Consider the following 26,796-nt stretch of genomic DNA (forward strand, 5'->3'; position numbering starts at 1 on the left):
ACTGTAAAATCAGCACAAAATTAATTTTCATAGGCTTATTCTCGGTAAGCAAACGATAATGCTGCAAAACAAAAAACATGTGACAGTACTCTCTCTGGACATGTCATATGCAGGAAATCTGCGTCTGATTCATGTATACCCCGGTAAGGAGCGCGCTCACACAAGTGGCAGTTGCGCGCGTACACTGCAGAGAGCGCGCGGCTGCGGACTGTGCGTGCGTGCGGTTGGCTGCCGCGCCGCGCCGCCGGTTTCTGACGGACGGCGCCGTGTCCTCCTCGTCGCTGCGGCAGCAACTACTACTGCCTCTCACAGATCGCCTGCTTCTGTCTCACACATCACATGGCCCTCTCGACACGGCGACGTGTAGGCCTGGAGCTCCACCTGATCCCCTTGTGCTGGTTGCTGCCACACGGATATGATCTGCTCCTCCTCCTCTGCTACCCTGCCCTTTTTTCTTCTCCATGCCTTGCACTGTTGCTTCCCCAACTGCTCCAACCATTCTCGGGATTGGAGGTAGTAGTACTGGAATCTCCTTTTGTGTGGGGTTTACAGCCTTACGGTTTTCCTTCTTTTTTGAGACACACCCTTTGACAGTAACAGTTAAAAGAGCAATTGGATGCAGCACTGCACTGTAGTTGTCCTGGTTATCCATTTTATTTTTAAGCTACTATTTACATTTACAAGTATGTAAATTTTAATAAATCAGACTCATATAATTAGAAATAGACTGAGAGCCCATACTTAACGAGTCATACCATATAATTAGGGAGAAATGGTGGTTACTTTTCACGTATGGACGCGCTGTGTGTGTTGGGATGACAGGATGAAAGGAGAATGATTCTGTTTTTAGGACAGTAGAGATATCCTGCAATAGTGAAAGATGCACAAACTTTTATCTGGAGGTCCTCAACTATGGAAGGATCCACATGAGCTTAGCTGTTTAGCCAAATCTCTGCTGATTCATATGCACCATTTCTGTACACACGCAGCACAGTAGCAAAGGTGCCGTGCAAAGTGTCCAAAATATAATCACCACCTGATATGTGTGCCCGCCGACTCGCATTGATCACTTGCCGACCCAGCTTTCTTTAGAACCAAGCAAGCAACACAAGGGGTCGCGAGAACGAACAAAAAGTGAAAAAAAAAAAAGAAAAGAAGCTCATCACTACTCGCAGAGAGAAGCAACAATGGGATTACTGAGTACTGACATGGATTAGCCGTGTCTCCCCAAAGAGAAAAAAAGTTAGACGAGGTTAATCAAGTGGCCATCGATCACCACGGTCTCTCTCTTTCTCTCGCTCAGCGATGATGCTCTTGGTCCGGACCAAAATACAGCAGCAGCAGCAGCAGTACAAAGCTCTGACGCTCGGGTCCCACATCCGTCAGACCATCCGTCCGTCCGTCCAAGATTCAGGAGACGAAGCCCATCCGTTGGATGGACCAAAAGATGCCGCGGTCGATGCATATGTAAGGATGCAGATGCAGGCAGCATGCTGTCGTCGACCGACCCGATCGATCGATCGATCTGTCTCTACTGCAGCACGACATCGCCGTCTCACAGGGCACTGGAAATGATGGGTCGCCTGCCTGACCTCTCTACACAAATCTTAAGCCTAGAGACAGACACTGATATAATAATAAATAGAGATTGACCGGGATTTTGGTGCTGTTTGTTAATGGTGACCATCCGACAAAATGCTCTATCACCGTCCTCTGCGTCCTCGCTCTGCACCGACTGATTCACCACACTTCACGTTCCACCTCACCGGAGGGTAAATACAGCAATCACCGTTCCACACATTTCGTACAATTTTGCTTGTACAAAAGCTGATCAATTTCGTGCTCAAATTAATAGTACAAACCCAGCCGAAAAGCGCTCACAAAGCCAAACAAACACTCAATGTAGCAGCAGCAGCAGCAGCAATCAGCATGAGTGCCCACCATTGCTTTTTTTTTTTTTTGGTGCCGTCTTCTCCGTGTTGTTCGTGGCACAACAGGACATGATCGATCGGTCAAAGGGTGAGGGGAGAACGAGACGACGGTGCATAAAAATCAAATGGAATGGAAGCGAGAAGGGAGAGAGGAGAGGAGCATGCATGCATCGTTACTCCAGTACGCTGCGTACAGCGGCCGGCCGCGCCACGATCTCGCTGTCTGCTGCTGCTGCTTCCAACTGCTCTCTGCTCTGCTCTGCTTCTGCTCCTCTCTTCCTCTCTAAAAAGCGTCGCCCCAACCAACCTGCCCCGTCCTAGCTAAAGCCATAGCAGTAGGCGGGCTACGCATCATCTCCCGATTTGGCAACACCCATATTGCTGCAGTGCAGTTGCAGTTGTTGCGGTTGCAGTGCAAGAGGGAGAAGAGGAGTTTCTTGGTGAGGGAGAGGGAGAGATGAGGGACGTGGTGGTGGCGGTTGGCGGCGGGACGAAGGCGGCGAGCAGGCAGCAGGGGCAGGGCGGGGTGACGTTGGCGGCGGCGGCGGCGGGGTCGGGGTCGGGGTCGGCGGCGTCGCCATGCGCGGCGTGCAAGCTGCTGCGGCGGCGGTGCGCGGCGGGGTGCGTGTTCGCGCCCTACTTCCCGCCGGGCGAGCCGCACAAGTTCGCCAACGTCCACAAGGTCTTCGGCGCCAGCAATGTCAGCAAGCTCCTCCAGGTATACCGCACGATCGCTGCTTCTTCTCTCAATCTATCGTCTTCTCTCCCTAGCTGCCATGCCATGACATGCCTTGCCTTGCCTCCTCGTGTCGTGTGTACGCACGTCTCACGAGCCCTCAATTCCCTCTGTTTCCGTCTACAATCTCTGTACCGCCTTCTTTCTCTGTATCATCGCGCTCATGCACACACAGACACAGTCGAGTTACTACCAGTTCTTGGATCTTTTTTTCCTTTTCAGTTCCGTGCCAATTCATTAGAAAGATGTGATGTTTCTTGCCATTGTTTAGCCCACAGTTTGTCAAATGTGTAGTAGTGCACAAAATTGATATCTTGTTTCGCCAGAAATGGATTGCTTATTTTTAACATATATGGTTAAGAAAGTTTCCCCGGGCCATAACGACGATGCTAGTACTAGGGATAATATTGGTTTAGTGGTTTCGTTTGATTACGGTGTTTTCCCAACATGTAGCCTGCAATTCTCAGGAAAAAAAAATTGAACGAAGGCCTGATAATCTCAGAATGATATACTGTATTAGATGGTGTAATAGTAGATTCTGAATACACCGAGATTTTGACAAATTCGGCAACTATATTTTCTGTTTACTAGCAGCCAGCCTAAATTCATTTCCTGGGTATGCCAAGTTCAGAATTGAACTTTCAGAATTTTGCACTTGTTCTTCAGTTTTCACCGTGAGTGGCACATGTACTGGGCATGTGCATCAAAATAAACATGGCAAAGATCCTACTTTCACTGCCCACTGGGTCCTCATCCATGCAGCAACCCAAAGCATTTCTTATGTGCTAAAGATCACCTAGCCAAAGAAAAGAAAAAGAAAAGATTGCTTTTTTTTTTGTGAGCAAGTTCGAGTACTGCAGTGTGTTGTAGTACTAATTAAATCGACAGAGACCTCAGCATAGTGATCTCCAAACTGAACCCTCCCCCATGTGTCGAGCCGCCTGAAACAGTAGCCCATCAGTGGTGGTATACGGCCTCGTCCTCACAGTCTCAGCAGCCTTGGGCAGTCACCTTCACACAAGGCTCGCACATGCTGCGTAAAAAGAAAAAGAAAAAAAGCTTTCGGCTGCACCAAACATGCAAAAATGTCCCTAAAAATCCTTCCTTCCATTCCCTTTTCTTGGAACCAGAGAGACACCCCCAAATCGCCACCATCTTTTCTCAATTTCTTCTCCTTGGCCCTAGCCTCCTAGTAGCCTTGTCACAATGTCACTGGCTCACTGTGTGTGTGCTTGCACGATTGTCAGGTGGGAATGGACGTTTCTTCTACCTTGTCATGTACTGGTGCCTGCACAAAACCAGATCATTCAGATGTGACTTGACTGAAACTCTGCTGCTATGACAATCATATGTCTGAAACTTTGGGATTGTGGTGGAATGCAGGAGATACCGGTGCAGCACAGGGGGGACGCCGTGAGCAGCCTGGTGTACGAGGCGAACGCGCGGGTGAGGGACCCGATCTACGGCTGCGTCGGCGCCATCTCGTCGCTGCAGCAGCAGGTGGAGGCGCTGCAGGCGCAGCTGGCGCTGGCGCAGGCGGAGATGGTCAGGCTGAGGATGAGCAACGACTACATCGGCCGCCGCCTCCGGGCGCGCGGCTGCGGCGGCGGCGGCGGAGGCGGAGGCGGGAGCACCACCACCACCACCGGCTCGCCGTCGTCCATGTCGTCGCCGGCCAAGACGGCGGAGCCGGAGCCGCTCTGCAAGCCCACGCCGGAGCTGGACATGGTGGTGGACCAGCCGGACTTCGGCTTCTGGTCCTACTAGGGCTTTGATCAAGGTAGTACTACTAGCTGATTGTAGCTGTGATGATGATCAGGTGATGTTTTTGGAGTTAAGTGACAGATGGTATGGTATGGTATGGTATAGTAGTAGTTCATAGTAGAGTCAAGCGAGTAAAGTATATGGCAATGTGTGCGCAGTAGCAGCGTGACACTGGGAGGGAGGTGAACATAGGCAGAGAGGCCTCCTCCTAAACCTTCTTCTACTGGGATATATCAGGGGCTTTTTTTTTGGCTGTCCTTCTATGAGAAGGTAGAACACTGTTACAGACATTGGGTGTGCATTCACTGAGTTGTGTTATCCATTGCAAGAAACTTTGTTGCTCGTGACAATTTACTTGGTTGAAATAGCTGAACTATGCTGTGGGAAATGCAGATGGTGCTATCTATGTTTGTACAAATGTTCTTTGATTCTGGGCTTGTTTTATGACATGTGACCCATTAGCAGAGATGTAAAATGCTTTAGTTTGATTAAGTAGATATCAGACTAATATTGCAACTTAAGGTTGCCATGAGGCTTAAATACTTTCACGATTGTATCTGCAATTTTACAAGGCTGGCTCCCATGGATACTATGGGCAATGAATTGCTACCCATTTTTTACAAATACATAAATAAAACAGACACCCTGATGTCGGACAGACCCCATCACTTCATAACCTAATGCAGGTTCATATGACCCAAAAATTGCAGCTGCATATTGGACGCCACACCTTTAGATGCAATAAGTTAATCCAATCGAATAACTTCACATTATCTGCAGTTCTTACAAGAAGTTAGCATAATTTGTCATGATAAAAATTTCTCAGCATATGAATCATGGATGGTGAAACACTTTATTTTTGTAAGAAACCTTACCAGAAGCGGGACCAATGTGAAGCATATGCTCTATGGTAAGCTTCGGTTCAGCAAGCCTTGGAAAGAGAGGTAAAGATCTTTGTTGTCTGGACCAAAGATCTCTTCAGCCTTCTTGAGAGTATCCTGGTTCAGATGTAAATATGCTATTGTAATCATGTAATGACATAATGTAATCATGTCTCATAAACTAGCCAACAGATGCAAGTGTGGTACCTCTCTTGATTGCTTATGAGCATTGAGTTCCTTGATGTTGGCTAAGAATGCTCCAAATTGTTCGTATGATAGGCGGCTCCTGGAATTATAATAGAGTTCTATCAATGATAATACATCTATCTTGGTTTCGATTTAAAATTTGAAGCGCAAGATATCAACAGACCTGGCCTGACGGAAAAATTCTTTTCCATCAATACGAGGAGTGCGACCTGAAAACCCAAGCATTATATTACATTCCATACAATAGCTTCAGAAAACATATACCTTCAGGGTTCAGGATAAATGAAACCTGGGTTGGGACGTCCCCTTGGAGGTGAGTTAGCTGCTGACGATTGCTTGCTTGAGGGGTACCATGGTGTCATGGACATGTATCCTTCAATTCGAGTTTTTGATGGTGAAGTAGTTCCAGACATCAATTTTGGTGTTGCTGTTGTAGACATTCTTCTCGGAGAAGCAGAAGTTGACATAATTTTTGGTGTAGCTTCTGGAGTAAGGCGGGGGGTGATGTGTGATGAGAGGGCATACTTCTGTATTGGAGGCTTTGACACTGTACCTAAGAGAATTAGAGAAAATTCAGTGCATGGAAACTTATGTTGCCAGAATAATTCAACAAAATCAAAACAAACAATGAGCGAAAAGCTAATAATACCTTCTTGGACTGTGCTTCCAACATCCAGAGAGGTGCTCAGTAGATTTGTTGTAGTGTGGGTGATAGAATCTCCATCTGCAATGTTCAATGAAAATATTAGTGAGAGATTGGTGCCGGACATTTTCTATGACAAATATATGAAGGGCATTCGAATAGGGCAAAACCTCCACAAGATGATGCTTTTGATGATATTGACTGATCACATGTGGTAATGTCAACCGTTTCTTGTGGCTGCTTGGGAGGATTCAGCAGAGAATCAAGCGCAAAGAACAAACATTACTACAAGCTAGAGAAGAAATAATAAAAATGGACCAATAATTGCTCATAGTCCATTATGGGATCCATTGGATGAGTAGATGAACTCACCGATGGACTATCATCACGTAGTGACTGCATCAGATGCCTCTTGAAGGACTCCAGCTGATAGAAGCAAAGCAAAGGAAAGAAAAAAACAGAATTCAGAGTGTTGTAGAGGTTAGATATTAGAAAAGACAGACTGATAAGCTGAACAAACATCTTACTCATTGCTTAAACAGCTCAAAAGAAAGTGAAAAGAAGAACAGCGCCTCATTTTTTTCAGTCCTAAAGGAGTTCTTGCATCCCACAGTGGGATTACCACTATTTTTGTGATCAACTATCCAGGGATCAACATGGATGTGGGATTGGACGGGCAGTATTCATTTCAGAAGAAAAATAACCAGCTGATGGACAATCTTTACTTGCCTTTACATTGGCTGCAATCAGCAAAATGACCCTTCTTCGCTATCGTTATAAATGGCATTAAACATCTAACGAACTCCATACTTACTCCCTAACTCACTCCAATTTGCAGCATAAAAGCGCACTTTCCCCTGCTTCTCCTAAAATTAGGCAGCATTCGTTTGGAGGACATTGAGGGAGAAAGCATCTCGTTTTCTGCACGCACGCTTCCCAAGCTATTAAACGGTGTGTTTTTTGCAAAAAATTTCTATAGGAAAGTTGCTTTAAAAAATCATATTAATCCATTTTTTAAATTTAAAATAGTTAATACTCAATTAATCACGAGCTAATGGCTCACCTCGTTTTGCGTATCTACCCAATCTCCTCAATCCCCTTCTCCTCAAACACACCCTTAATCTTCATAGATAGTTCAATTAGAGGCGTCTAGTCAAAGGTGGACCATCTAATAATACACCGACAGACATCTACAAGCAAGCATTCGAACAATGAAGAAGATCAAATAAATCACCTTCTGCAGGTCCCGCGCCAGCTTCTTGGACGTCTGCGCCAACGAGTCCCGCTCCTTGCTCAGCTTAATCTGCATCCACAAAAGCAGACACCGAAATCAAATCAACAAATCGAGGGGAAATAAAAAAACATTAACACAAGAGAGCCGCGGTGGCGCCACCGACGTTATCCTCGAGCGCGGCGCGGAGCCTGGAGTTGGTCTCCTGCAGGGCGCGGTCGAGCAGCGCGACGCGCTCCCGCAGCTCCCCGTTCTCGCGGTCCTTGTCCGCGGCGGACTCCCTCAGCCGCGCCGCCTCCCGCTCCAGCCCGGTCACCCGCCCTGCCACGGCCAGCGCCGTGATGCGCCGCGCAAGATCCAGCTGCTCGTACGGGTCCCGCGGCATCACCGCCAGGACCTCGTCCGGCAGCGCGAACTCCCCCTCCGCCAGTGGCATCGCCGCCGCCGCCGCCGCCGCCGCGCCCGCGCGAGATCTCGCCCGCTCTCTGCTTGGGTTTCGCCGCCTTCGGAAGAAGGGGAGGGGAGAGGAGAGGAGAGCGCGGAGAAGGGACCACGCGACGCCGCGGAGCGCTTGGAGATTTTCGGATTTGAAATGGGGGGAGAGGGAGAGGCGGATGGGGTTGGGGGGGACAGTGCAGAGCGGCTCGGCGGCCGAAGCGAGGTTTGAAATTGTTTTTGGGGGAGAGGGCGGCCGCGTTGGCCTCGTTTCTGTTGTTGAGTGGGCGCGCGCCCAAAGTAGCAATTGTTTGAAACGACCCGCCTTGTTTCCAAGCAAACCCCCTCTAAAATAGTAGTACTTGGGTGTGTTTAGTTCACACCAAAATTAGAAGTTTGGATAAAATTAGAATGATGTGATGGAAAAGTTGAAAATTCATGTGTGTAGGAAAGTTTTAATACGATGGAAAAGTTGAAAGTTTGAAGAAAAACTTGGCCTTGCTTGGAGCAAAATTGGAAACGTTTTTTCTTCGCTCCTAAGGAGTACTTAGGCTGAGTTTAGTTCCAAACTTTTTTTCAAACTTCCAACTTTTTCATCACATCAAAACTTTCCTACACACATAGGGGCTGTTTGGTTGATGGTCATAAGTTGCCACACTTGAGGTTAGGCAAGTTTGACCATGTTAGGTGAGTGTTTGGTTGGCTCCCATAAGTGTGGCAAGATTCCTCTTTTGTAATCTAGGTCTCACATGTAACTGACTCTGAAAAGTGTAGCATGGTTTTATTTTGTTGGCTAGAGTGTGGCTTAGATTTTGAAGGCCTCACCTTTGGCAAGTTTAGCTAAGAGAAGTATGGTGAACCTAGGCAACGTTAGTATGTGAACCAAACAGCCCCATAAACTTCCAACTTTTCCATCACATCGTTCCAATTTCAACCAAACTTTCAATTTTGACATGAACTAAACACACCCTTACTACGTACACTATGGATGTGTTTAGTTCCTGAAAAAAGTTGGAAGTTTATATGTGTAGAAAAATTTTTATGTGATGGAAAGTTAGGAACGGGGGAAACGGCCTATAACAGATACTACACATATAATTAGAAATAGATCAAATTAACTTCAATGGACCAGGCCCATATATTTAAGAAGTGACGGTGATTATGTACTAATGCACTGAGCATGTTAGCATAAGGGGATGGAAAAAAAACAACTCCGCTTTTAAGATAGTATAGGAAAAAACCATAAATGTATAGGATTTTTAAGAATTTCTCTTCTCCCAACATATAAAAACCTAATTTAACTCCCTCCATCCTTAAAAAAAATATAAAAACCAGGTTCAGGGATGGAGGGAGTACACAGGAACGTTCTGATTTTGATTCAGATTCACCTGCTATTTTCAAGTGAAAGGATGCAAATCCCTCCTGTTGCATGCTTCCAAAACGTACATGGGATTTATGGGCCATTCGGTTCAGTTCGGTACCAAATGCAGCCAAAGCACGCCTTACACATCGAAACAATTTCCCGTGACAACATTCGACGAAAGAGAACAAAATCACAGAGCCATCGGTAAATTGTCTTGTAACAAATCCAAATCGAATATAATTTGTCAGCACAAAATTGCATTGACAAGCTACACAATTCTTTTGTAGAACACACAGGAGCGCAGCGCAAGCCTGCAATACTGCATGTTGCAGTTCCAACCTATATAGGGTACAAAAGATTTCAACAGAAAAAGCAAAATGAGATGAGCTGAAGAACATTTCTGTACAAGAATAGGCCGGGCTTGCCCATTCAGACGGTAGGGAATGTACACATGTCATGAGTAGGTACAATTCAGCAACCTTACTCAACAACGAAAAAGAAAAGAAATTAACAGATTCTGCAGCTTAACGCGGTATGTTCAGCCGACACAAGTCTGCAATGCATATTCGTCATTATCCTTTGATGGTGGAGCGGGCAACATATCAGCTTGCTTAATAACATAGGCAACTTTCGCCCAACCGCCCTCCACCAGTGTTCTTCGTCTGCAATTCCCTTCTGTTTTCCTTCCTATATTTTCTATGTTACCTGACCATTTTCATTTCGAGGTGGATCAGTGTAATCTTGACCATGATCACGGACATCTCTAAACATAGAGAAGAAAGATACTATGCCATCAGAAGCTCCGCCTCCTAGCAACCACAATAAAAGGGAACCAAATGGATTCAAGGAGCCAGAGCCTGCCGGAGCATTGCCAGGTTGCTGAGGGTTTTGATCTTGATAGTGCAGAGGATTGTTGGCCACTAACTCTGCATTTTCAATTGGTTGACCCTCTTGTTGGTTCCTGTTAGGCTCATCCGGAACCAGCAGGGCATCTGCTTCACGAGCAGCACCAAGGCCCTCATTCATTGCGCCAGGGTCCCTCATATTTACCCTTGCTATATGTAATGTTGATGTATAGATGGTTGAGGATGTGATCTGAACACCCGTTTGTTGGTGAAGGTGAGCTCGGCTTCTAATGAATCTCTGAAGGGCTGGCACCTAAAGCAACACAAGCCAAGTAAATACAATGGGGACATGGACTTTTTTTTTGTTTTGCTGTTAAACATGCATTAAATATACAATTTGTCCCCTACTTGCGTGAACCCTAATCTATTTCCTCAGTGAATTGACCAAGTTCAGGTGATCATTCCAGTTTAATAAATGAAGATGAAAGCAAGGCTAGCACTAAATCCTAAGCAGTGTTCAGAAATTAGAAATGGCCTAATATCAAAGGGGAAAATATAAAAAAAAATTGCAGGCCAAAGCAATAAACAAGCAGTAATGACTGATAAGTCCAAAATAAAGAACAGGAAATACACAGGTAAAAATGCATATTAGCATACCTCGAAGCGGTTCCAAAAATATAAAATTAGATGTTGCATGAACGCCGCGGTGGCAGAAAAGGCCAGGTAGGAGAAGCCTGATAAATACAGAAATATGCAAGTCATATATCGATAGGATATTCCAGTAGTTTCTTGCCAATATAGGTCACCAAAAAGACATATGTAGTCATACCATATGTGTACGAGAAGAAGTAAATGTGGAAAACCAAGAAATACAGCAAGAAAAAGCGCGGGAAGAACTGCATTGATATAGATGTCCTCACACTGCAAAGGACACAAAATTCAGTAAATTCAGACAGACCGAATTTGCTATGCATGACAACAATTCTGATAATGCATGCTTGAAAGTTGCAAATGTTAAATGCACCTATATTATGCTCAAGTGCCTACTATTCTAATCTAATTGCTCTCTCATATGACTAAACCCTGTTTGTTTCCTCATAATTTCACATGAATAAGTTAGTAGGACAGACGCTTCACAGCACAGAAATCTCACATGATTAAAATAGTATTTCCTCGAAATAGTAAAGCATTCCAGCAATATGTATATGGAAACAGTACCTGATCATCGTAAATAGCTCACACAACCATACAAGAGTCAAAACTAGAAATGCAAGCAACTGATCATCATAGAACTCAAATAGAAAAAAGAGGATCCCAATCATTATCTGCAATGATCACAACAAAGAAATTAGTAAGATATGAGAAATCTGTTGAGTAGATACATCTAAACAGCCACAAAATTTTCAGCTCATTAAGGAAAAAAAATATCATACCGGAACAAAAACCAATGATTCGATAACATGGACAAATATCAGTTGAAATGTGGGGAGTTGGTGGCGTGCATGATGTTGAAGCTGCACTGAAATTTTCAATGAAGAAAACAAAATATTATTTATTACCATAAGATAATATCATAATAACAAGTTGAGCATCTAGCAGGCCAAGAAACAACGTAAAGCAATAAGCACAAACCTGTGAACCTAAGCATGCGGGATTGCGTCTCTCTCAGGGTAAATGAAACAGACATGGTGGTTGTGAAAAAAACAAAGAGTGACATTAAAAGTACACCACATTTCGTCACAAAATAATCTGCACCACAAAAGTTGCAATAGATAAGATTTAAATACGCAGAAATGAAAATAAGATATGAAAGGCAACAAAATAGAATTATCAGGTGGCATGTAAGCTGTTGGAATCATCTGGTACAAATTTATAAAGCATTAAAACCACTAATAGCTGAACACATTATAAAAGTGCAGTCATTCAGGTGAACATATTTGGGATGGCAAATTTTGTAAAATCAGCACTATACAAACCTCCAAATCTTGTTGGACCTGCTGGTGGTTCATGTCCGTAACTGAGATCATAAAGCTCCTTTGTTTGAAAGTTGTATAAATAGCCTGCATATCAAACCAAAGTACAAAATATGTGAGCTAACTAAGTTTGCGACAGTTGCATAGAACATCCTGATAGTTAAAAGTACCAAAAGCAAAATCACATCAGAAGCATACCATGACCAGGGGAGTTCACTAAGCTGTTTGTAAGTATAGTGTCATAGCCAACAATGCTGTTTATTAAAAGCTGTTGCCACCTGAAAGGTTAAAAAAGAGAGATTGGATAGCATAAGAACATAGCGGTGGGCATGAAAGAACAGTGGAGCATTATCACATTCTGCAGATACCCACTACAGAAGCAAAATGAAAGAAGACAGAACGAATGCAAAATCTTGTTTAAGTTCTCAATATAAATGACAGATTTTTAAGTAGCAATTAGATATTCCATATTTGTAACGCTAGAATTTTTATGCAGCTCTTTGAAACTCAGTAAATGTTCCAACTATTTGGGTACAAGAGCAATATAAAACAAAGATCAATAAACAAAATGAGAAAATTCCTTGCATGCCATCCAAAGTCCTTACACGCCATCCAAAGTTTATGAGTTTGTTTCCTAATATGCCATGTCGAAATTATTGTTCCATTCACCAATGCCTAAACTTCTCTTGCCTTTTTTTTTTTTGCCATTCTCATCATCCTAATGTTAGCAAACTGTTACATGGGCGGTAAGATGACCATTGGGCCCTCCATATCTTCTTCAACTTGTCTCCTTCCTCTTCCATTCTTTCACGCCACTTCACTGCGCCTACCTCCCATGCAACTGCTCCCCCGGTTGCACATGCTTTCTCGATCTCATTGCCCCACAGCACACAACCAGGCATGGAAGGCGAGGACAGCACCACCATACCATCTGTCATGGCATCACAGCAGATGCAAGCATGTGTGGTATGCAGCAATCTGAATCCATTTTTTTTCTTCATGGGCACGGAAATGAACCCCAGTCTGCAGCAGGCGTACATACGGTGCCCGTGCTCCTCCTGGCAACCCCCCTCCCCCCCCCCCAACAAACTCTCTCTCTCTCTCTCCTCTCTTTAGACATAACAAAACAAAGCAAGCACTGGTATCTAGCCATACCACACATAGAATGGCCTTGCTAAGCTGCCAGTTCAACAGAGGTGGGAAGTGAGCTGCCAATCCACCATGCGGTTCACGCCATCATAACCTAGCCTCACTAGGTGAAGGGAGCAGTGATGTTGAGGCCCCAGCTTTCGCATCCAATTTGGGAGGAACTCTCTGAATCTATGCGCAAAGAGTAATTTCACCATTATCACAAGAAAATGATAATGTTCCTAGCTGTGATTGTTGCTAGCTAACGGAAGAGCGACGTGGATGGCAAAAGAGGGCAAAAAAATTTGGTTCGATGGCATATGGTGGAATGACAGCTTCCAATGCATTTAAAGGAACTCATGAACTTTGAATGGCATCAAACAAGTAGACTTGCCAGAGCAATGAATTACACAAACATGAACTTTTGGGCAGAATCAGGACATAAAAGTTAGAATCTAATCTAAGTAGCATGAAGTAGAAAGATGTCAAGTGGAAACTTTTGGAGACACATCTAGTGTGATATGCCCATTATGAGGAGCAAGTACTCGATAATGACCTATTTCCAAAGCAAGGATTTCGAGCAGAAATTGTGATATTTATAGTCCGAACACCATGACGAACTTTGGCCCCTTCTGAAAGCAAGAAATATCCCTGCAGGAAAGAAGGCAACATATAAGAGAGTTCTTGAAGTGAGTGATAGTTGAATTCTCCAGTCATTTCTGGCAAAAGTTGATTCTTACTTTGCTAGGGAGTTCATAAAGAAGTAATCAAGCAACTTAACAACATACTAGAACAAACATAATTAAGTTGAATAGGTGATAACAATATGCCAAAATGAACCTTACCTTCTCCACACCATATAAATAGGTAGGTTCAAATGCTTTGCTTCGTCTCTCAAACCACTGTACTGTAATAAACAACATACCACGAGAAGTTAGAGAAAATGAGACCCTTGTGAGTTGACAGCAAAGGGCAAAGATAAGAAAAGTCATATAGGCACCACTAGATCATATGACCAGTTTACTGCCAGACAACATACCTATTGTTGAAACAAGATGATCCACGCTTGGTAATTGAATACCCTTGATGGTATGGAGGAAGTCATTCCAGTTTGATCTGAACTGTTGTTAAAATAATCAAGAAAAAATAACCCTCGGTAAATGAGTGCATGTTACTTTGTTTAACTAATTAAGTGATACAGATAATAAAAAGCACAAAAATCAGCATCACACGAATCATGAAAGAGTAACTTGATCAAAATAAATGTTATTTCACTGCATGGCATTCAAACATTCCTTAATCCAAAACTTGATGAATATCATTTATATGAGTAAGACATATGTTGACAAATCAATACTACTAGTCCACAATTCTCCAAGTGTTCCTCACACAGCAAGTTAGATATCAAGGTGACATGCGCCAAGCAACCACATGGACTAACTACTACTCCATTACCCGCATAAATGATTCTCCCAGGTCCAACTATACAAGAATCTTTTGTAATACCAGAGTAACATAAAGGGAACATGAATGCTGAAATGATAACAATCAACTTCTTACCATTAATTGAAAAGTATTATCTGAAAGTTGTTTTATATTCCTCCAGAACGAGACAACACGAAAGTACCACTTTCTGAATAAATACATAACTGCTGCTTTAAATGATTCTTTTGCGGATAATGGATGGTATGCAGAACCCTCCACAGTTGTCTTCGAATCCGATACTCCTGAAGTGGTTGCGGTAATAGCTGTGTCAGCTGCATTCTCTGGTTGTGGTTCAAATTCCTTGTCTCCCTTCCAAGTTCTGAACATAATTTTGCTCCTTCTAGCTCCAGGACCAACCCAAGTTGACCAAAACTTAGATGCCAAAATATTGAACCTATCACCATTAACCTCTAGAATTTTCTCAGCTGAACGCCCCAGGTTCTGAAGATCCATAATGTAGGATGCACCTTTGCTGACCCATAGTCCACCACTGATTATCTACAAATTTAAAGGCAGGGAACAAACAAGTCATACCAATAGGAAACATGAGCTAGTATTGCAAGCAAGGGAAAAAACATAAGGAATATTATCACACTTGAGTCCCAAGTGCAAAAAGGAGAAAATGCTCGACACACTTCACAGAATAGCAAAGAGTCTAACAGCAAGAAATGCAAAATAGTGACAAGCAGCAATGTGTACCTTGATTTGGACAAGTTGCGCTTCACCAAATTCAATCCCAGAAAACTCGCTTGAACAGCCAGGCTTCACATGAAAAAGGTAACTCAAAGTTGTGAGGCTACATATGCACACTAGACTATTATGGAACAAGGTAAAGGAAAAAGAAACAACCAGATAAAAAGGTTTGGCATTTTTCTTTATTTCAAATCCAGGATATTGTGTTTCTAAGTTGAACAGGAGATAGCTTTCAGCATGTAAATATATATGAATGATACTTTTTAGGAGATTTAAGGGTTGTAGTTGCATGCACTTACAAGTAAGTTATGATGTGTGCACAACGCAGTATACTTAAGACATGGAACGGAATGGTTTATCAAACTTCTATTTTGTTCTAGTTTCCACGTGGTACTAAATCAATTGCATAAGGATCAACAAACACGTCAAACTGGATGCAATCTACGTTAACACTAACACATTCCTAGAGAGTATATAATCTCGTTCATTTGAAGTGCAGTAGTATTTACCAGAATAGGAGGGGATCACTACTACAAAGTTAGCTTACGTAGCAATACCCTCATGCTTTTTCATCTCGATATGTTCACACTATAACAGAAACCATAAGCATATTCATACACATTCGAAGAAAAAAAAATCATCTTAAAGATTTCATATTAGGCAAACCAAATGCAAATTTGGCATGCTGTTTCTGGGGGAGCAATGAATAGAGGAATAGCTGGCATATCATAGTTTTACAGTAGCGTGGGACTATTCCAGAACAAGCAGTTGCAGAGAAGAACAAAAAACTAGCATACACCAAATCTGAAACAATGCGGTATTGTAAGTACCTCTGCAGGACTAAGCCAGAAGCCAGGATGGTCAGGGGATCACTAATCGAAATTACTGTTACATTACAACTTAAAAAGTTGCTAAAATTATAAGTGTTTCCTATTCAGTAGCCAAACTAGAGAAATCCAGCAACTACTGCGCAGTGCGCACACAGGTAACTTTGATACTAGCCTCAGGCTTGCTCAATTTTTTACCAGGGCGTCGAATTGACAACATTGGCGAACCCAGGCCAGGGCAGTTCGCACAAAATTCGCAACACCCAGGCTAGCACGAACGCGCGCAGTACAAGCACGGGCAGAAGACGAAGAAGGGCGAGGAGGGGCGGGATGCTCACCTGCTGCACGAAGTTGGTGTGCATGACGACGAGCAGGCAGAAGAGCGCGACGGCGCCGGCGAGGTAGAGGTACTCGAGCGCGAGGCGGATCCGCGGCGTGAGCAGCTGCGACAGCATCCCGGACAGCCGCGCGTGCACCCGCAGGAACGTCTGCTCCGGATCCATCCCCCCCCCCTCCGCCCTCGCCGACGCCGACGAGCCCCAAACCCTAACCACCGCCGCGCCGCGCCGCGGGCACTCCACCTCCCCCGCCCGCCCGCCTAGGGATCGGAAAATTCGAGGCGTTCCCGATGAAACTGGCTTTAGGCGACGGTGGAATTATTCGGGGGAAATTGGGGAGTGATTTTGAATTTGTACGTTTCGCTTTCCCCCCTCTCTCTGTTCCTCGCCTCTCTGTCGTCGCACGAGCACTGCGAGCCTGCGATTATCTCTGCGAGGATTCTTTCTTGGGGAATGGGCCAAGAGGTGGGTGGGGCCCGCGCCCGCAGGAATTTTTTTTTTCCTTTTTTTCCTCTGGCGCCGGCACGTTGGTTGGCCCTGGCTCTGCGAGCGGTTGGCCGCTGGGATTAGGCCGCCACACGAGCGAGATTTTCTTCTTTTTTGTGTGATCGGATGGTCTCGCGTTATTTTCGGAGGAGATCGGACGGTCCAGACGTCCACTTTTTTTGCTGGCTTGGCCACCAATTTTTACCGCCGTGGACAAATTGATTTTCGCGTAGGAAGCACATAGGGTGATCGCGTCGAACTATCGGAGCAAAAAATAACTATCGTTTTATGTTGTGTGATGCTTATATTTTAAAATTTACCATTAAAATAAACGGTTGGTTTGTTTTACAGATAAGAGATGTGGTTAGTGCAAATACCCTTATACATTGTATATTGTCAATTTCAATTATGTACAACATAAGTTTAAAAAAGGAGCAGTTTTACATCCTCAAGGAGCTATGGTATCTTTTTTTTATTGTAAATTTAGTATCTCTTAATACCTAGATACTATTAGGTACTAAATTTTACATTAAATTTTTGATGTATCATAATACCTCATCAAGAATCGTAAAATTTCTCTTAAAAAAGTTAAGTTTAGCAACCACTTAAATGTTCAAGCATAATTATACCAAACGAGATCATCATAATTTGGGATAACGCTAGCCGGACCTGAAAAGCTGGTGGTGAACAGCTCGGCATGAATTTTAGAAGTGTTTTTTGCTGGTGGATGCAACCTGATAATTGGTGATAAGATTAATTAATCTTCTTTCTTAAGTTCAGTAGCAATGCTTGAAGCGCTATCAGGAAAAGAGAATTGCAACATTTAGGAAAAGAAAACAAAAGAGAGCTTTTTATCTCGAAGGATACGAGGTGGTGGGCTGGTTTCCTTCCGGAAACAGATCAAAGTGGGCCTCTTTCCCCGTGTTGGATATAGGCTGTGTTCGGTGGGAGTTTCCAGCACTTTCTTATTTTCGGCGCGCATGCTTTTTAAACTGCTAAAATATACAGTTTTTTTAAAAAATTTCTATAGAAAAGTTGCTTAAAAATTATATTAATCTATTTTTTAAAAAAATAGCTAAAACTTAATTAATCACGCGCTAAACACTACTTCATTTTACGTGCGGTGAGTGAGCCATAGACGTGTTAGACCCAAACATTAAACGGTATTAGGCACTACTATTTGCATTGGAAATAAGTTATTTTTCAATTTGACGTGAAGTTTTAAATTCATTTCTCAAAAAAAAAAGATATAACGTGTCTTTCAACTCCACAATGTAAACTTGATTCCAAGATGGTTTGAATGACGATTTCTGCTAAGGTGATATCTATGTGGCTAGTTTGATTGGGGTTATCATCTCACATGTTGTTGATGTGGCACTTGCAATCATAAAAAGTCGGTAGGATCCACATGTCAGTGATTATATGGTTAAAAAAATAAAAAAAAATACAATGGGTCCCACCTTTTTTTTCCTTTCTCTTCTCTTCTTTCTTTCTTGCTTCTTCTCCTCGTTCCCTTCTATTCTTCTTGGATTATTTTTTAGTGTACCTTTTTCTCGCTCACGTGCCCAGGACAGACGCCGGCGCGGTGGCGGGAAGCGACAGAGGAGAGGCAGCACAGAAAGGGGTCGCCGTGGGCTGGCGTGGCCGAGCGCCGCAACGCCCTGGTTTGGCCAGGGCGCTGGTGGCAAGTAGGCCCGTTGGGCGGCGGCACAGCAGTGGGTGGATCCGTGGATGGGCAGAGCGAGGAGGTTGCTCGCCCTTATTGGTAGCTCGGGAGGAATAAACGGCCACACGACGATAGCCCTGAATCAAGGCGAAGACGGTGGCATGCTCCGGTAGCATCCCTGAGCAGTCGAAGGCGGCGTGAGCTCCATGCAATAGCATCGACCTCGATGCCAACTAGCTCCATTGTGAATTTGTGACATCCAGATTGGTGTCTAGAGTGAGCTGGCCTTCGACAGTGCACCTCGCATGTCGTCATCCAAGTCGTTTGTCACGTGTCGAACCTAGCAACAAGGCAACCATGTCGATGCTGCCGCCAAACTCCTCCTCCCTCCCGCTAGTGGCTGCGATGTACAACCCGCCGCGTCCCTCCTCTTCGCCACTGCTCCCCAACCGTCTGGACCCACGCGTCTGGAAAATGAATATTTTTATATGCGGGCAGCCCAACCGTACAGGATAAACATTTTTCCATACGGTCGGATTAAGTGGACCGCACTGGATAATCGATTATCCCGTACGGTCAATTTATATCTCCCGCACGCAAAAAAAAAACCCAAAAATAAAAAAAACGCGAACATCGTCGACTGCCCGCATCCGGCCGCCGCTGCGAGCCGTTGAGCCTGCCCGCCTCCCCCGAGCTCTACGGCGAAACTCGTGAAACTACTACAGAAACTCGTCAACGAGCGGAGGAGAAACTTATCGCCGTTGCCGTCGCGAGCCCGCCCACCGCCGCCAGTTGCGTAGGCTGCCGCCTCGCCTGGCCGTCGCCTCGCGCGCCGCTCGCTGCTTGCCGCTCCTTCGCCGAGCAACGCGCTGCCGCGGCCGCCGCGCTGTCCGCCGCCCGTCCCGCGCCCGCCGCAGCCACTGCGTCGCCTCCGCCAGCAGCCGCCACACCCCTTCGCCAGCAGCCGCCGCGCCTCGCCGACGGAGCCGCCGCCGCAGCCTTCTCCCGCCGAGCCGCTACTCCCTCACGGGGAGGAGGGGAGGGGGAGCAGCCGCCACCGCCGGGGCCGCCGCCGCTGTTGACGGAGGAGGGGAGGGGAAGGAGGAGCTAGGGGAATGGTTGAGAAGATAAGGTAGAGAGAGAGAGGAGTGGTTGAGGGAGAATAAAAAGGAAAAAAGAAGAGAGATAATGTGAAAATTTTGAAGTGAGTGGAAAGGAAATGAGTTAAGTTTTTTTCTGTGCGATCCACTTGAAAAGCACGCACGTGAAAATCGATTTTCTCATGCAGTCCTTTTAAGTCGACCGGCGACGGGTTGTTGCTCGCACGGGAAATTCCCGTGCGATCCTCTTAAGACGCCCGCACAGAAAAATACATTTTCCTGTGCGAGCAACAACCCGCCGCCGGCCCCCCTATTTTTTCGTACGGTTCCACTTACGGACCGCATGGAAACAAAAGGAGGCGGTGTCCAAAAAAAATCTATCGTGTAGTAGTGCCTCCTTCTTCCTCCACCCAACCATCTCTCCTACCCCACGTCCTGCTCGGCCTCACCCCGCCCTCGCTGTTGTGTCGGTGGTGCCTTAGGGGCCGCAGGGCGTATTCGCCTCCACCTTAAAGTGAGGCCCACTATATTTTTTTAATTTTTTAACTTAGTACTCATTGATATGTGGGTCCCTTTTTTATATGTCGCGTAAACGTCACGTCAGCTAAAACAGTTATCGATGCAGTCTTAGAACAAATTTTACACTAGTTTAGAAGTTGAAAGACACATTATATCTACTATTTCGATTTAGGGACTAACTTATAACTTATTATTCCATTAATTTGCATATAAAATTCGGCTTCGTCCCTCCCGGTCCCGGCCCACAAGAGCACGTTTAATACCTGCCCCACCTCTCCTCCGGCGACCGATCGGTCTGTTTTCCTTCCCCGGATTTGTTCGACGCGCAGCCGTGGCACGCACGTGTACATACGCTCGCTTCCCACGGACGTCGCGGACCCAATCGGTCGGCGGTGCACTGGTGCAGCCGTGCAGGCAAAGATAACGCGCTGCTGAGCGCACACACTCGACACACCGTCGTTTCATCGGTGACAGTGCTGCATACGAGTACGACGCTCCCCTGCCTCGTACCGTCGAGAACACGAAAATGATACGATGGCGCGCTTGTCGATCTCCGACCCGTCTTGCGCGCTGGGCACGTTGATAGATCTCGCCTGGGTGACTTCTCAGTTGTCAACAACAGCTAGTTAGCCTACCACTGCATTCTTCAGGTGTACTACTGGCAACTACTTCCTCCGTTGTTCATCTGAGGCCTCTCATATTGCAAGCTATGGGGCCCATACCCCTAGCTCAAAAAGTTGGCCTAAAGACACCCACCCCACAGTACAAGCATTCATATATGTGTGGCTTAATTGGATGGAGACACTTATGAAGGAAACGAAGTTCACAGTTGGCGTGACCCCAGGCTTTTGGACACGGTAGCGGAGCAAAATTTATTCCTCACATACCCCACTCTCCAACCCAGCACGCAACGGACGCCTCGACCGCTTCGCTCTCTCCAACCCCTCATGGCGGCGGGACCGTCCCCGGCGGCGGTGGCTGGCGTGGCGGCGGGAGGCGTCCTCGGCGGGAGTGGCTGGCGCGGCGACGGCGGGAGGCGTCCCAGGCGGCACGACCTCGCCCCTCGCATCTTCATGGCTGATGCCGCTCACCCGCCGCGTCACCGGAGTCCGCCGCTTGCCCGCCGTGCTGATGCCGCTTCACCGCGTCGCAGCTGCAGCGGCTCGGCGTCGGCGGAGCCACAGGCGCCTGTGGAGGAGCCGCACGGCACCGGCCGCCGCGGCGAGCGCGGCTGTCGCCGCCACCGCCGCTAGGAGGAGGAGCGGGTGGGCCGGGCCGGCAGCGCCGGCGGCGCGGAGGAGGTGCGCGTGCAGATGCAAGTGCAGGTGCAGGTGCGAAATTTCTTGGACAAGGAGAAATTTCCGCTTCTTTTCTCAACTTTCATCTTTGTGTGCATATACTAGTTCGGATTGTTTCTCGGAGAAGGAGAAATTTCTTGTCTAGGTGAGTTGGGATTTGATCTTTGGGACTGAATGAAATTGGTATCTTGTTTGGGATTTTGTTTTGTTTTGATTGAGTCGTGGCCAATGACGACGACGACGATGCCGGCAGCAGCAAGAACGTCGGCGCCGGGTGGATTTTTGGAGGGCGAATCCGGGATTTCTCCGAGCGTCTACGGCGCGAGGACACGCTGCGTCGAAGAACCGAAGCCCACAGCGCAGGCGACGCCGGTTTTCCTGGCCGCGCATGGACTCGTCAAAGCGTGGTACCGCGTCACTATGTTTGGGGGCGAGGGGCCAAGCTTGGTCGCCATTCCTGGCTCCACCTAAGCGAAATCCTCCGTGGCGCAGGTAAGGCACGAGCCAGCTCACCGCACTGTAAGAGGCCTAACAAATTTATCTCTAGGCCCTGTTTAGATCTCACCCTAAAACTTTTCACCTCGTCACATCGAACGTTTGAACACATGTATGAAGTATTAAATATAGGCTAAAAAATAACTAATTACACAGATTGCGATTAATTTGCGAGACGAATCTTTTAAGCCTAATTGCTCCATGATTTGACAATGTAGTGCTACACTAAACATTTGCTAATGATGGATTAATTAGGTTTAATAAATTCGTCTCGCGGTTTACTGACAGATTCTGTAATTAGTTTTTTTATTAATGCCTGAACACCCTATAAAACACCCTATATAATATTCGAAGTAACCCGCCAAAACTTTACACTTCTCGATCTAGACACCCCTAGCTCATTTTATTTGTCCCAAATAAATTATTCTTAGAGCAACTATTGTATCGGACTTTGTGAAAGTAAAAAATAATTATATTGAGAGTGGATAAAATAAAGAATAATTGTATTAGAGATTTAATAAAATAGAGGTATGCTATTGGTATGTATGGGATGGTGAAAGAAAAAACTTATTTTTGGACGGGATAGTAGCCTACTAGCTTTGCCCTGCTTTCTGCATTGCACATTTGCGCATTCTATGTAACGCTAACTACTAGCTTGTGGAGGGTATTGTGGCTTTGTGGGATATAGTAGCAACATGCCAAGTTGCCAACATGCGAGAGCCAAGGACGACAGTAAGTCAACCATGAATTAACAACTTATTACTGTAGATGTTGTGTGCTGATGAGGATGAGGGGTCTCCGTCTTATATATATGATCATGTTTCAGGGCTTCAGGTTTAGGTAGGGATTGCCCGTTTTCACGGCGGAAGTTTCACATGATATCTGTATTTCTGCATAATCTAATTCGATGGGATATGCCATCTTTGGGTCAGGAGACGTTTTTACCATCTGTAATATATTTTATCAGAGATATCTTGGCACTATAATCTATTTTGAGTAAAGTGTATTGGTGGTCCTTAAACTTATAGGGTTATGTCATATAGGTCCATAAACTCTTAAAATGGATATCTAGGCTCCATAACTTGTCAAAGTGTATCATCTAGGTCCTAAATCGACACATCCCCTCTAGGATCCTACGTGGCGCTGATGTGGCATGCCACATGGACGTGACGTGTCCTTTTCTTTTTTTTCTTCTTTTCTTTTTCTTTTTCTCCGTTTTCTCTTCATTCTTATTTTTGTCTTTTCTTTGCTGCTCGGGTCACAGAGAAAGGAGAAGAAAGGGAAAAAAAGAGAAGAAAAAAATAAAAAGAAATTTTATTTTAAATGGGACCCATTTGTCAGTCAAAATGATGCCATGTCATTTTATGTGGCATGCCACATCAACGCCACGTAGGATCCAGAAGGGGTTGTGGCGATTTGGGACCTATATGACACATTATGACAAATTCTGTGACTTCGATATGATTTTGAGAGTTTATGGACCTAGATGACACACCCCTACAAGTTTAAGGACCGTCCACGTACAATTTACTCATCTATTTTTATCAGAGACTTTTAGGATTTAGAGGTTAGGGTCAAACAAGCGGTTGCACGTACCCATGAGACAATAATGCTCGACGATGGTGCTATGTCATCTTTCTCCAGAAAAGAATGGAGCACACATTGGATCCATGATCCGACACTGCGGAGTAATAATTTAACACACATTATTAGCCAACAAGATCAGAAAAGGCAAAACCTGATAAAAAATAGTTCGGTTGAAAGCTACGGACCAAAAGTTACCCACAAATTAATTAAATCCACAATTACACTCATATATATAGCCTAGCTAGCTAGCTATAGCTAACAACCCGTGGCTATTACTTGATCTCTGCTTGCACTAACGACGGTCACAAGCAGTGAATGAAAGCAAAGTGGCGAGAGCCACGCTAACGAACGGCAGCGCGCGTACGACGTCCAGGCCGAAGACGAATTGGCTCTCTCCTTCGTTTGGATGCAAGCCTTGTTTACCTTTCACCACTCGATGAGTCACTTTTGGAAACTACTGCCGCTACTGTAACTAGTGCCTGAATGCAAATTATCCACCAGGAAAAAGTAAAGAAACCAAGTACCAATCGAATTAAGCACGCAAGTGTAGATCAAGTTTTTCAGATCATTTTGAGAGATATTTTTTTGACATTATATTTAAAAAAACCACCGCAAGTTTGTTTAAGTAAAAAACTTTTAGATGTGACTATAGTATAATTGAAGTGTAATATTGTAACTGTATTATAATTATGTTGTGTCTGCATTGTAACTACACTATAATTACAATATAACTTATATAAAACTTACATTCAACTATAGTTTGGTCAGCTAATACTAGGATCTTACATGTAACATGTATGTGAAAATTTCTTTCTAGCGAACATACATAAATCTCGAGGTGTTCCGATATTCACAAATCTGAAAGTTTTAGGAGAAAAAAAAACCTACAGAAGTTTTTTAGCAAATCCGTAGATTTATGTGAATTGGACTGCTCATGATCAATTGATGATTGAAAAATGTGTCGTTGGGAAACTGAAACTACCGGTGCCTAGCCAAGAGCATACTAAACAAAGTAGAAATACACAGTAATACTCTTCCAACATACTATATGGTGGTATAATACAGCCATCTATAGCTAGCTAGGGCCTAGCAACCAGCTGATTCAGCTACATTACAGAGAGAAAAAGAAAACTACTAGTACTAGTATTAATAATCTTCGTCTCTTCCAACTTCCAAGCGGTATGCACACACAGAGAAGGCAGCGGCTCATGCAGTGTCATTTGCTAGCTTGTCTAATGCTGAGCTCAGAAGCCTCTCTCTCGCACGTAGTAGTAAATCAACCCAACACCGTTTTTTTGCTTTGTCTTAATGTCTAGCCGTCGTCGTCGTGGTCTCCATCCCCGGCGCCGGCGAGCGCGCGGCGGAAGGCGGCGGGGGAGCAGGGGATGCGGAGCGGGCCGCGGTGGTCGTAGCCGTACTCCTGCGCGGCGCGGCCCAGCAGCTCGGCCAGCGCCGGCCGCCCCAGCAGCTCGGCCCGCACGAGGAACCGCTCCGTCGCCTCCTCCCCTTCCTCCCCGACGTCCACCGGCACGTGCCCCTCCGGCGGCACCCCCGCCGCCGCCGCCTTCTTCTTCGTCCCTGCGCCCCGCCGCTTCCCCGGCGACGACGACGAGGCGGCGGCGGCGGAGGAGTCGCCGACGCGGGAGAGCCGCCGGATGAGCTGCCTCATCGATCCCGGAGACGCACACCTGGCTCTGTGGCGAGATCGAGAGCTCAGCTGCTGCGTGGAATTTCTCCAGGAGAGATCGATCGAGTGGTTGGGTCGCCTATTTATATTGTGCCGGTTGGTTTGATGAGGTGGCAGGTGGGTCCCACCTGGCAGTGGGTGGTCGGTGGCGAGAGGAGTGGGTGTGGCCGTGTGGGTGGGAGGGTACATGTGGGGACTGGTGGTACGTGGACCGGTACGATCCGCCACTGCTTTTTTTTTTCCCTCTTCCTTTCTTTCTTTTTTTTTTCTCCTCGATTTCGTTTCCTTTTCTTTGTATCGCCTCAGTCGCGAGAAATTTCCGTGCCTTCTTCTCTTTACGATATTTTTTAGTGATTCGTGCACGACCGCATGCCACAAAATGAGCAATAATGACAGCGTGCCGCTCCACTACTAGCTAGGAGCCCAAGTTTGTCAAGACCAGGTGTGGTAGTAATAAACCACCGTCTAATTAACCACGAGTACTTAGTTGTTTCCTTAAAAAAAGCCACAACTGAATGAACCTTTATTGTGTCGTTCTCACGACGTACTGTCCACACCAACAAATACTCCCCCGTCAAAAAAAACAACCTGTTATTAAGATATGATTTATCCTAATACAATGAATTTGAATATACTCTCTATATCTAAATCCATTGTAATAGAATGTATCACGTCATAATATTTTTTGATTTTTTTGGATGGAGAAAGTAGGTCATGAAGTACGCTGTACTGTTGTTACTGTAGTGGTAAGCTAAGTTTGCTGTGACACCTGACTGACGCGGAAGGCTAGTACAACGGCCAGTCGAGTCACCATGACAGTTTGCCCGATCAGGAACAGGCGAGCCCTACCCGACGTGTCGATCGGCCACCGGCGCCGGCGATGCAATGCATGCGTACTGGATAACTGTAGCTCGTCATCGGTAGTGTACCGCTACTAGGAAAAGCATTATCGCAAGCGGCCGAAAAGGGTCTTCGCAGGCGGACGTTGGCTAGTCCGGTCCGCCTGCGAAAATAGGAATCGTCCGCTTGCAAAAAAGAAAACTTTCACCTGCGAAGATAGGTAGAAAATATTGAAATCTAAATATAATTTGGCCGTAAATTACTTTTAAATTATTTATTAGAAATTCTTGCAGGTACATATATTGGAATATTATCAAGCATTTGGTACTGAGAAATCTACTTATATTGCATAAATCAAAAGTGTTGCCAAAATATATATATTACAATATTGTTTTACATTGTCACTTCAAATAACGTCATCTAGTTACATTATGGCATAGCAGTGTTCCACTCCCGAAGATCCTTGAATTCGTCACTTGCCGCAAGGGCACCCTCTAGGTCGAAGAAATCTCCTTTGACATGACAGCACTCATGGTGGATGAAGTGGCACAGATCACGCTGCACATTTGTGATACCTGTATCGTCAAAGCTTGTTCGACATTCTAATCTTGGCAACTGCATACATTGAAATTAATCAA

General features: G+C 45.3%; 4 protein-coding genes and 1 long non-coding RNA gene across 8 annotated transcripts; 2 read left to right on the forward strand and 3 right to left on the reverse strand.

The window, feature by feature from the left end:
- The first annotated feature begins 2,167 nt into the window (after nt 1-2,167).
- On the forward strand, nt 2,168-4,819 carry LOC4333627 (LOB domain-containing protein 4). Its single transcript, XM_015774114.3, has 2 exons — nt 2,168-2,649; nt 4,051-4,819. The coding sequence occupies exons 1-2, from the start codon at nt 2,389-2,391 to the stop codon at nt 4,432-4,434; spliced, it is 645 nt and encodes a 214-aa protein (XP_015629600.1). The 5' UTR covers nt 2,168-2,388; the 3' UTR covers nt 4,435-4,819.
- Nucleotides 4,820-4,941: 122 nt separating this feature from the next.
- Nucleotides 4,942-7,987, reverse strand: LOC4333628 (uncharacterized protein At4g15545). 4 transcript variants are annotated; one of them, XM_026023610.2, is made up of 10 exons: nt 7,560-7,987; nt 7,397-7,465; nt 6,535-6,588; nt 6,333-6,399; nt 6,169-6,243; nt 5,809-6,066; nt 5,683-5,728; nt 5,520-5,598; nt 5,307-5,429; nt 4,942-5,205 (listed from the first exon to the last, which is right to left on the reverse strand). In XM_026023610.2, exons 1-9 carry the CDS (start codon nt 7,827-7,829, stop codon nt 5,337-5,339), a joined length of 1,011 nt encoding a protein of 336 aa, XP_025879395.1. In that variant the 5' UTR covers nt 7,830-7,987; the 3' UTR covers nt 4,942-5,205; nt 5,307-5,336. The 4 variants fall into 4 exon arrangements, 3 of the variants coding, with proteins under 3 accessions (XP_025879395.1, XP_015629367.1, XP_066165110.1); XM_015773881.3 differs by having other exon boundaries at nt 5,809-6,072; XM_066309013.1 differs by having other exon boundaries at nt 4,942-5,213; nt 5,809-6,072.
- Nucleotides 7,988-9,400: 1,413 nt separating this feature from the next.
- Nucleotides 9,401-16,900, reverse strand: LOC4333629 (membralin-like protein At1g60995). Its single transcript, XM_015776452.3, has 14 exons — nt 16,481-16,900; nt 15,322-15,384; nt 14,698-15,120; nt 14,177-14,258; nt 13,983-14,044; nt 13,694-13,788; nt 12,208-12,287; nt 12,013-12,096; nt 11,669-11,785; nt 11,470-11,555; nt 11,255-11,361; nt 10,866-10,957; nt 10,694-10,770; nt 9,401-10,349 (listed from the first exon to the last, which is right to left on the reverse strand). The coding sequence occupies exons 1-14, from the start codon at nt 16,643-16,645 to the stop codon at nt 9,888-9,890; spliced, it is 1,995 nt and encodes a 664-aa protein (XP_015631938.1). The 5' UTR covers nt 16,646-16,900; the 3' UTR covers nt 9,401-9,887.
- Nucleotides 16,901-21,153: 4,253 nt separating this feature from the next.
- LOC136355877 (uncharacterized) lies at nt 21,154-22,204 on the forward strand. The gene is made up of 2 exons (XR_010740416.1): nt 21,154-21,694; nt 21,806-22,204. It is a non-coding gene; the product is annotated as an uncharacterized lncRNA (long non-coding RNA).
- Nucleotides 22,205-24,644: 2,440 nt separating this feature from the next.
- On the reverse strand, nt 24,645-25,371 carry LOC107278279 (auxin-responsive protein SAUR71). The gene has a single exon (XM_015774662.3). It carries the CDS (start codon nt 25,298-25,300, stop codon nt 24,944-24,946), a length of 357 nt encoding a protein of 118 aa, XP_015630148.1. The 5' UTR covers nt 25,301-25,371; the 3' UTR covers nt 24,645-24,943.
- Nucleotides 25,372-26,796: the final 1,425 nt, after the last annotated feature.

Source organism: Oryza sativa, chromosome 3, assembly GCF_034140825.1.
Source record: "Oryza sativa Japonica Group chromosome 3, ASM3414082v1".
NCBI classification, from domain to species: domain Eukaryota; kingdom Viridiplantae; phylum Streptophyta; class Magnoliopsida; order Poales; family Poaceae; genus Oryza; species Oryza sativa.

Coding starts and splice junctions, on each gene's coding strand:
- LOC4333628 (XM_015773881.3), bottom strand. CDS start 7,829: ATGCCACTGGCGGAGGGGGAGTTCGCGCTGCCGGACGAGGTCCTGGCG. Junction 6,589..7,396: donor TGGCGCGGGACCTGCAGAAG/GTGATTTATTTG, acceptor TGCTTCTATCAG/CTGGAGTCCTTCAAGAGGCA. Junction 6,244..6,332: donor AAAAGCATCATCTTGTGGAG/GTTTTGCCCTAT, acceptor TGAACATTGCAG/ATGGAGATTCTATCACCCAC.
- LOC4333629 (XM_015776452.3), bottom strand. CDS start 16,645: ATGGATCCGGAGCAGACGTTCCTGCGGGTGCACGCGCGGCTGTCCGGG. Junction 12,097..12,207: donor AGTGAACTCCCCTGGTCATG/GTATGCTTCTGA, acceptor TTTGATATGCAG/GCTATTTATACAACTTTCAA. Junction 11,556..11,668: donor CCGCATGCTTAGGTTCACAG/GTTTGTGCTTAT, acceptor TGAAAATTTCAG/TGCAGCTTCAACATCATGCA.
- LOC4333627 (XM_015774114.3), top strand. CDS start 2,389: ATGAGGGACGTGGTGGTGGCGGTTGGCGGCGGGACGAAGGCGGCGAGC. Junction 2,650..4,050: donor ATGTCAGCAAGCTCCTCCAG/GTATACCGCACG, acceptor GGTGGAATGCAG/GAGATACCGGTGCAGCACAG.
- LOC107278279 (XM_015774662.3), bottom strand. CDS start 25,300: ATGAGGCAGCTCATCCGGCGGCTCTCCCGCGTCGGCGACTCCTCCGCC.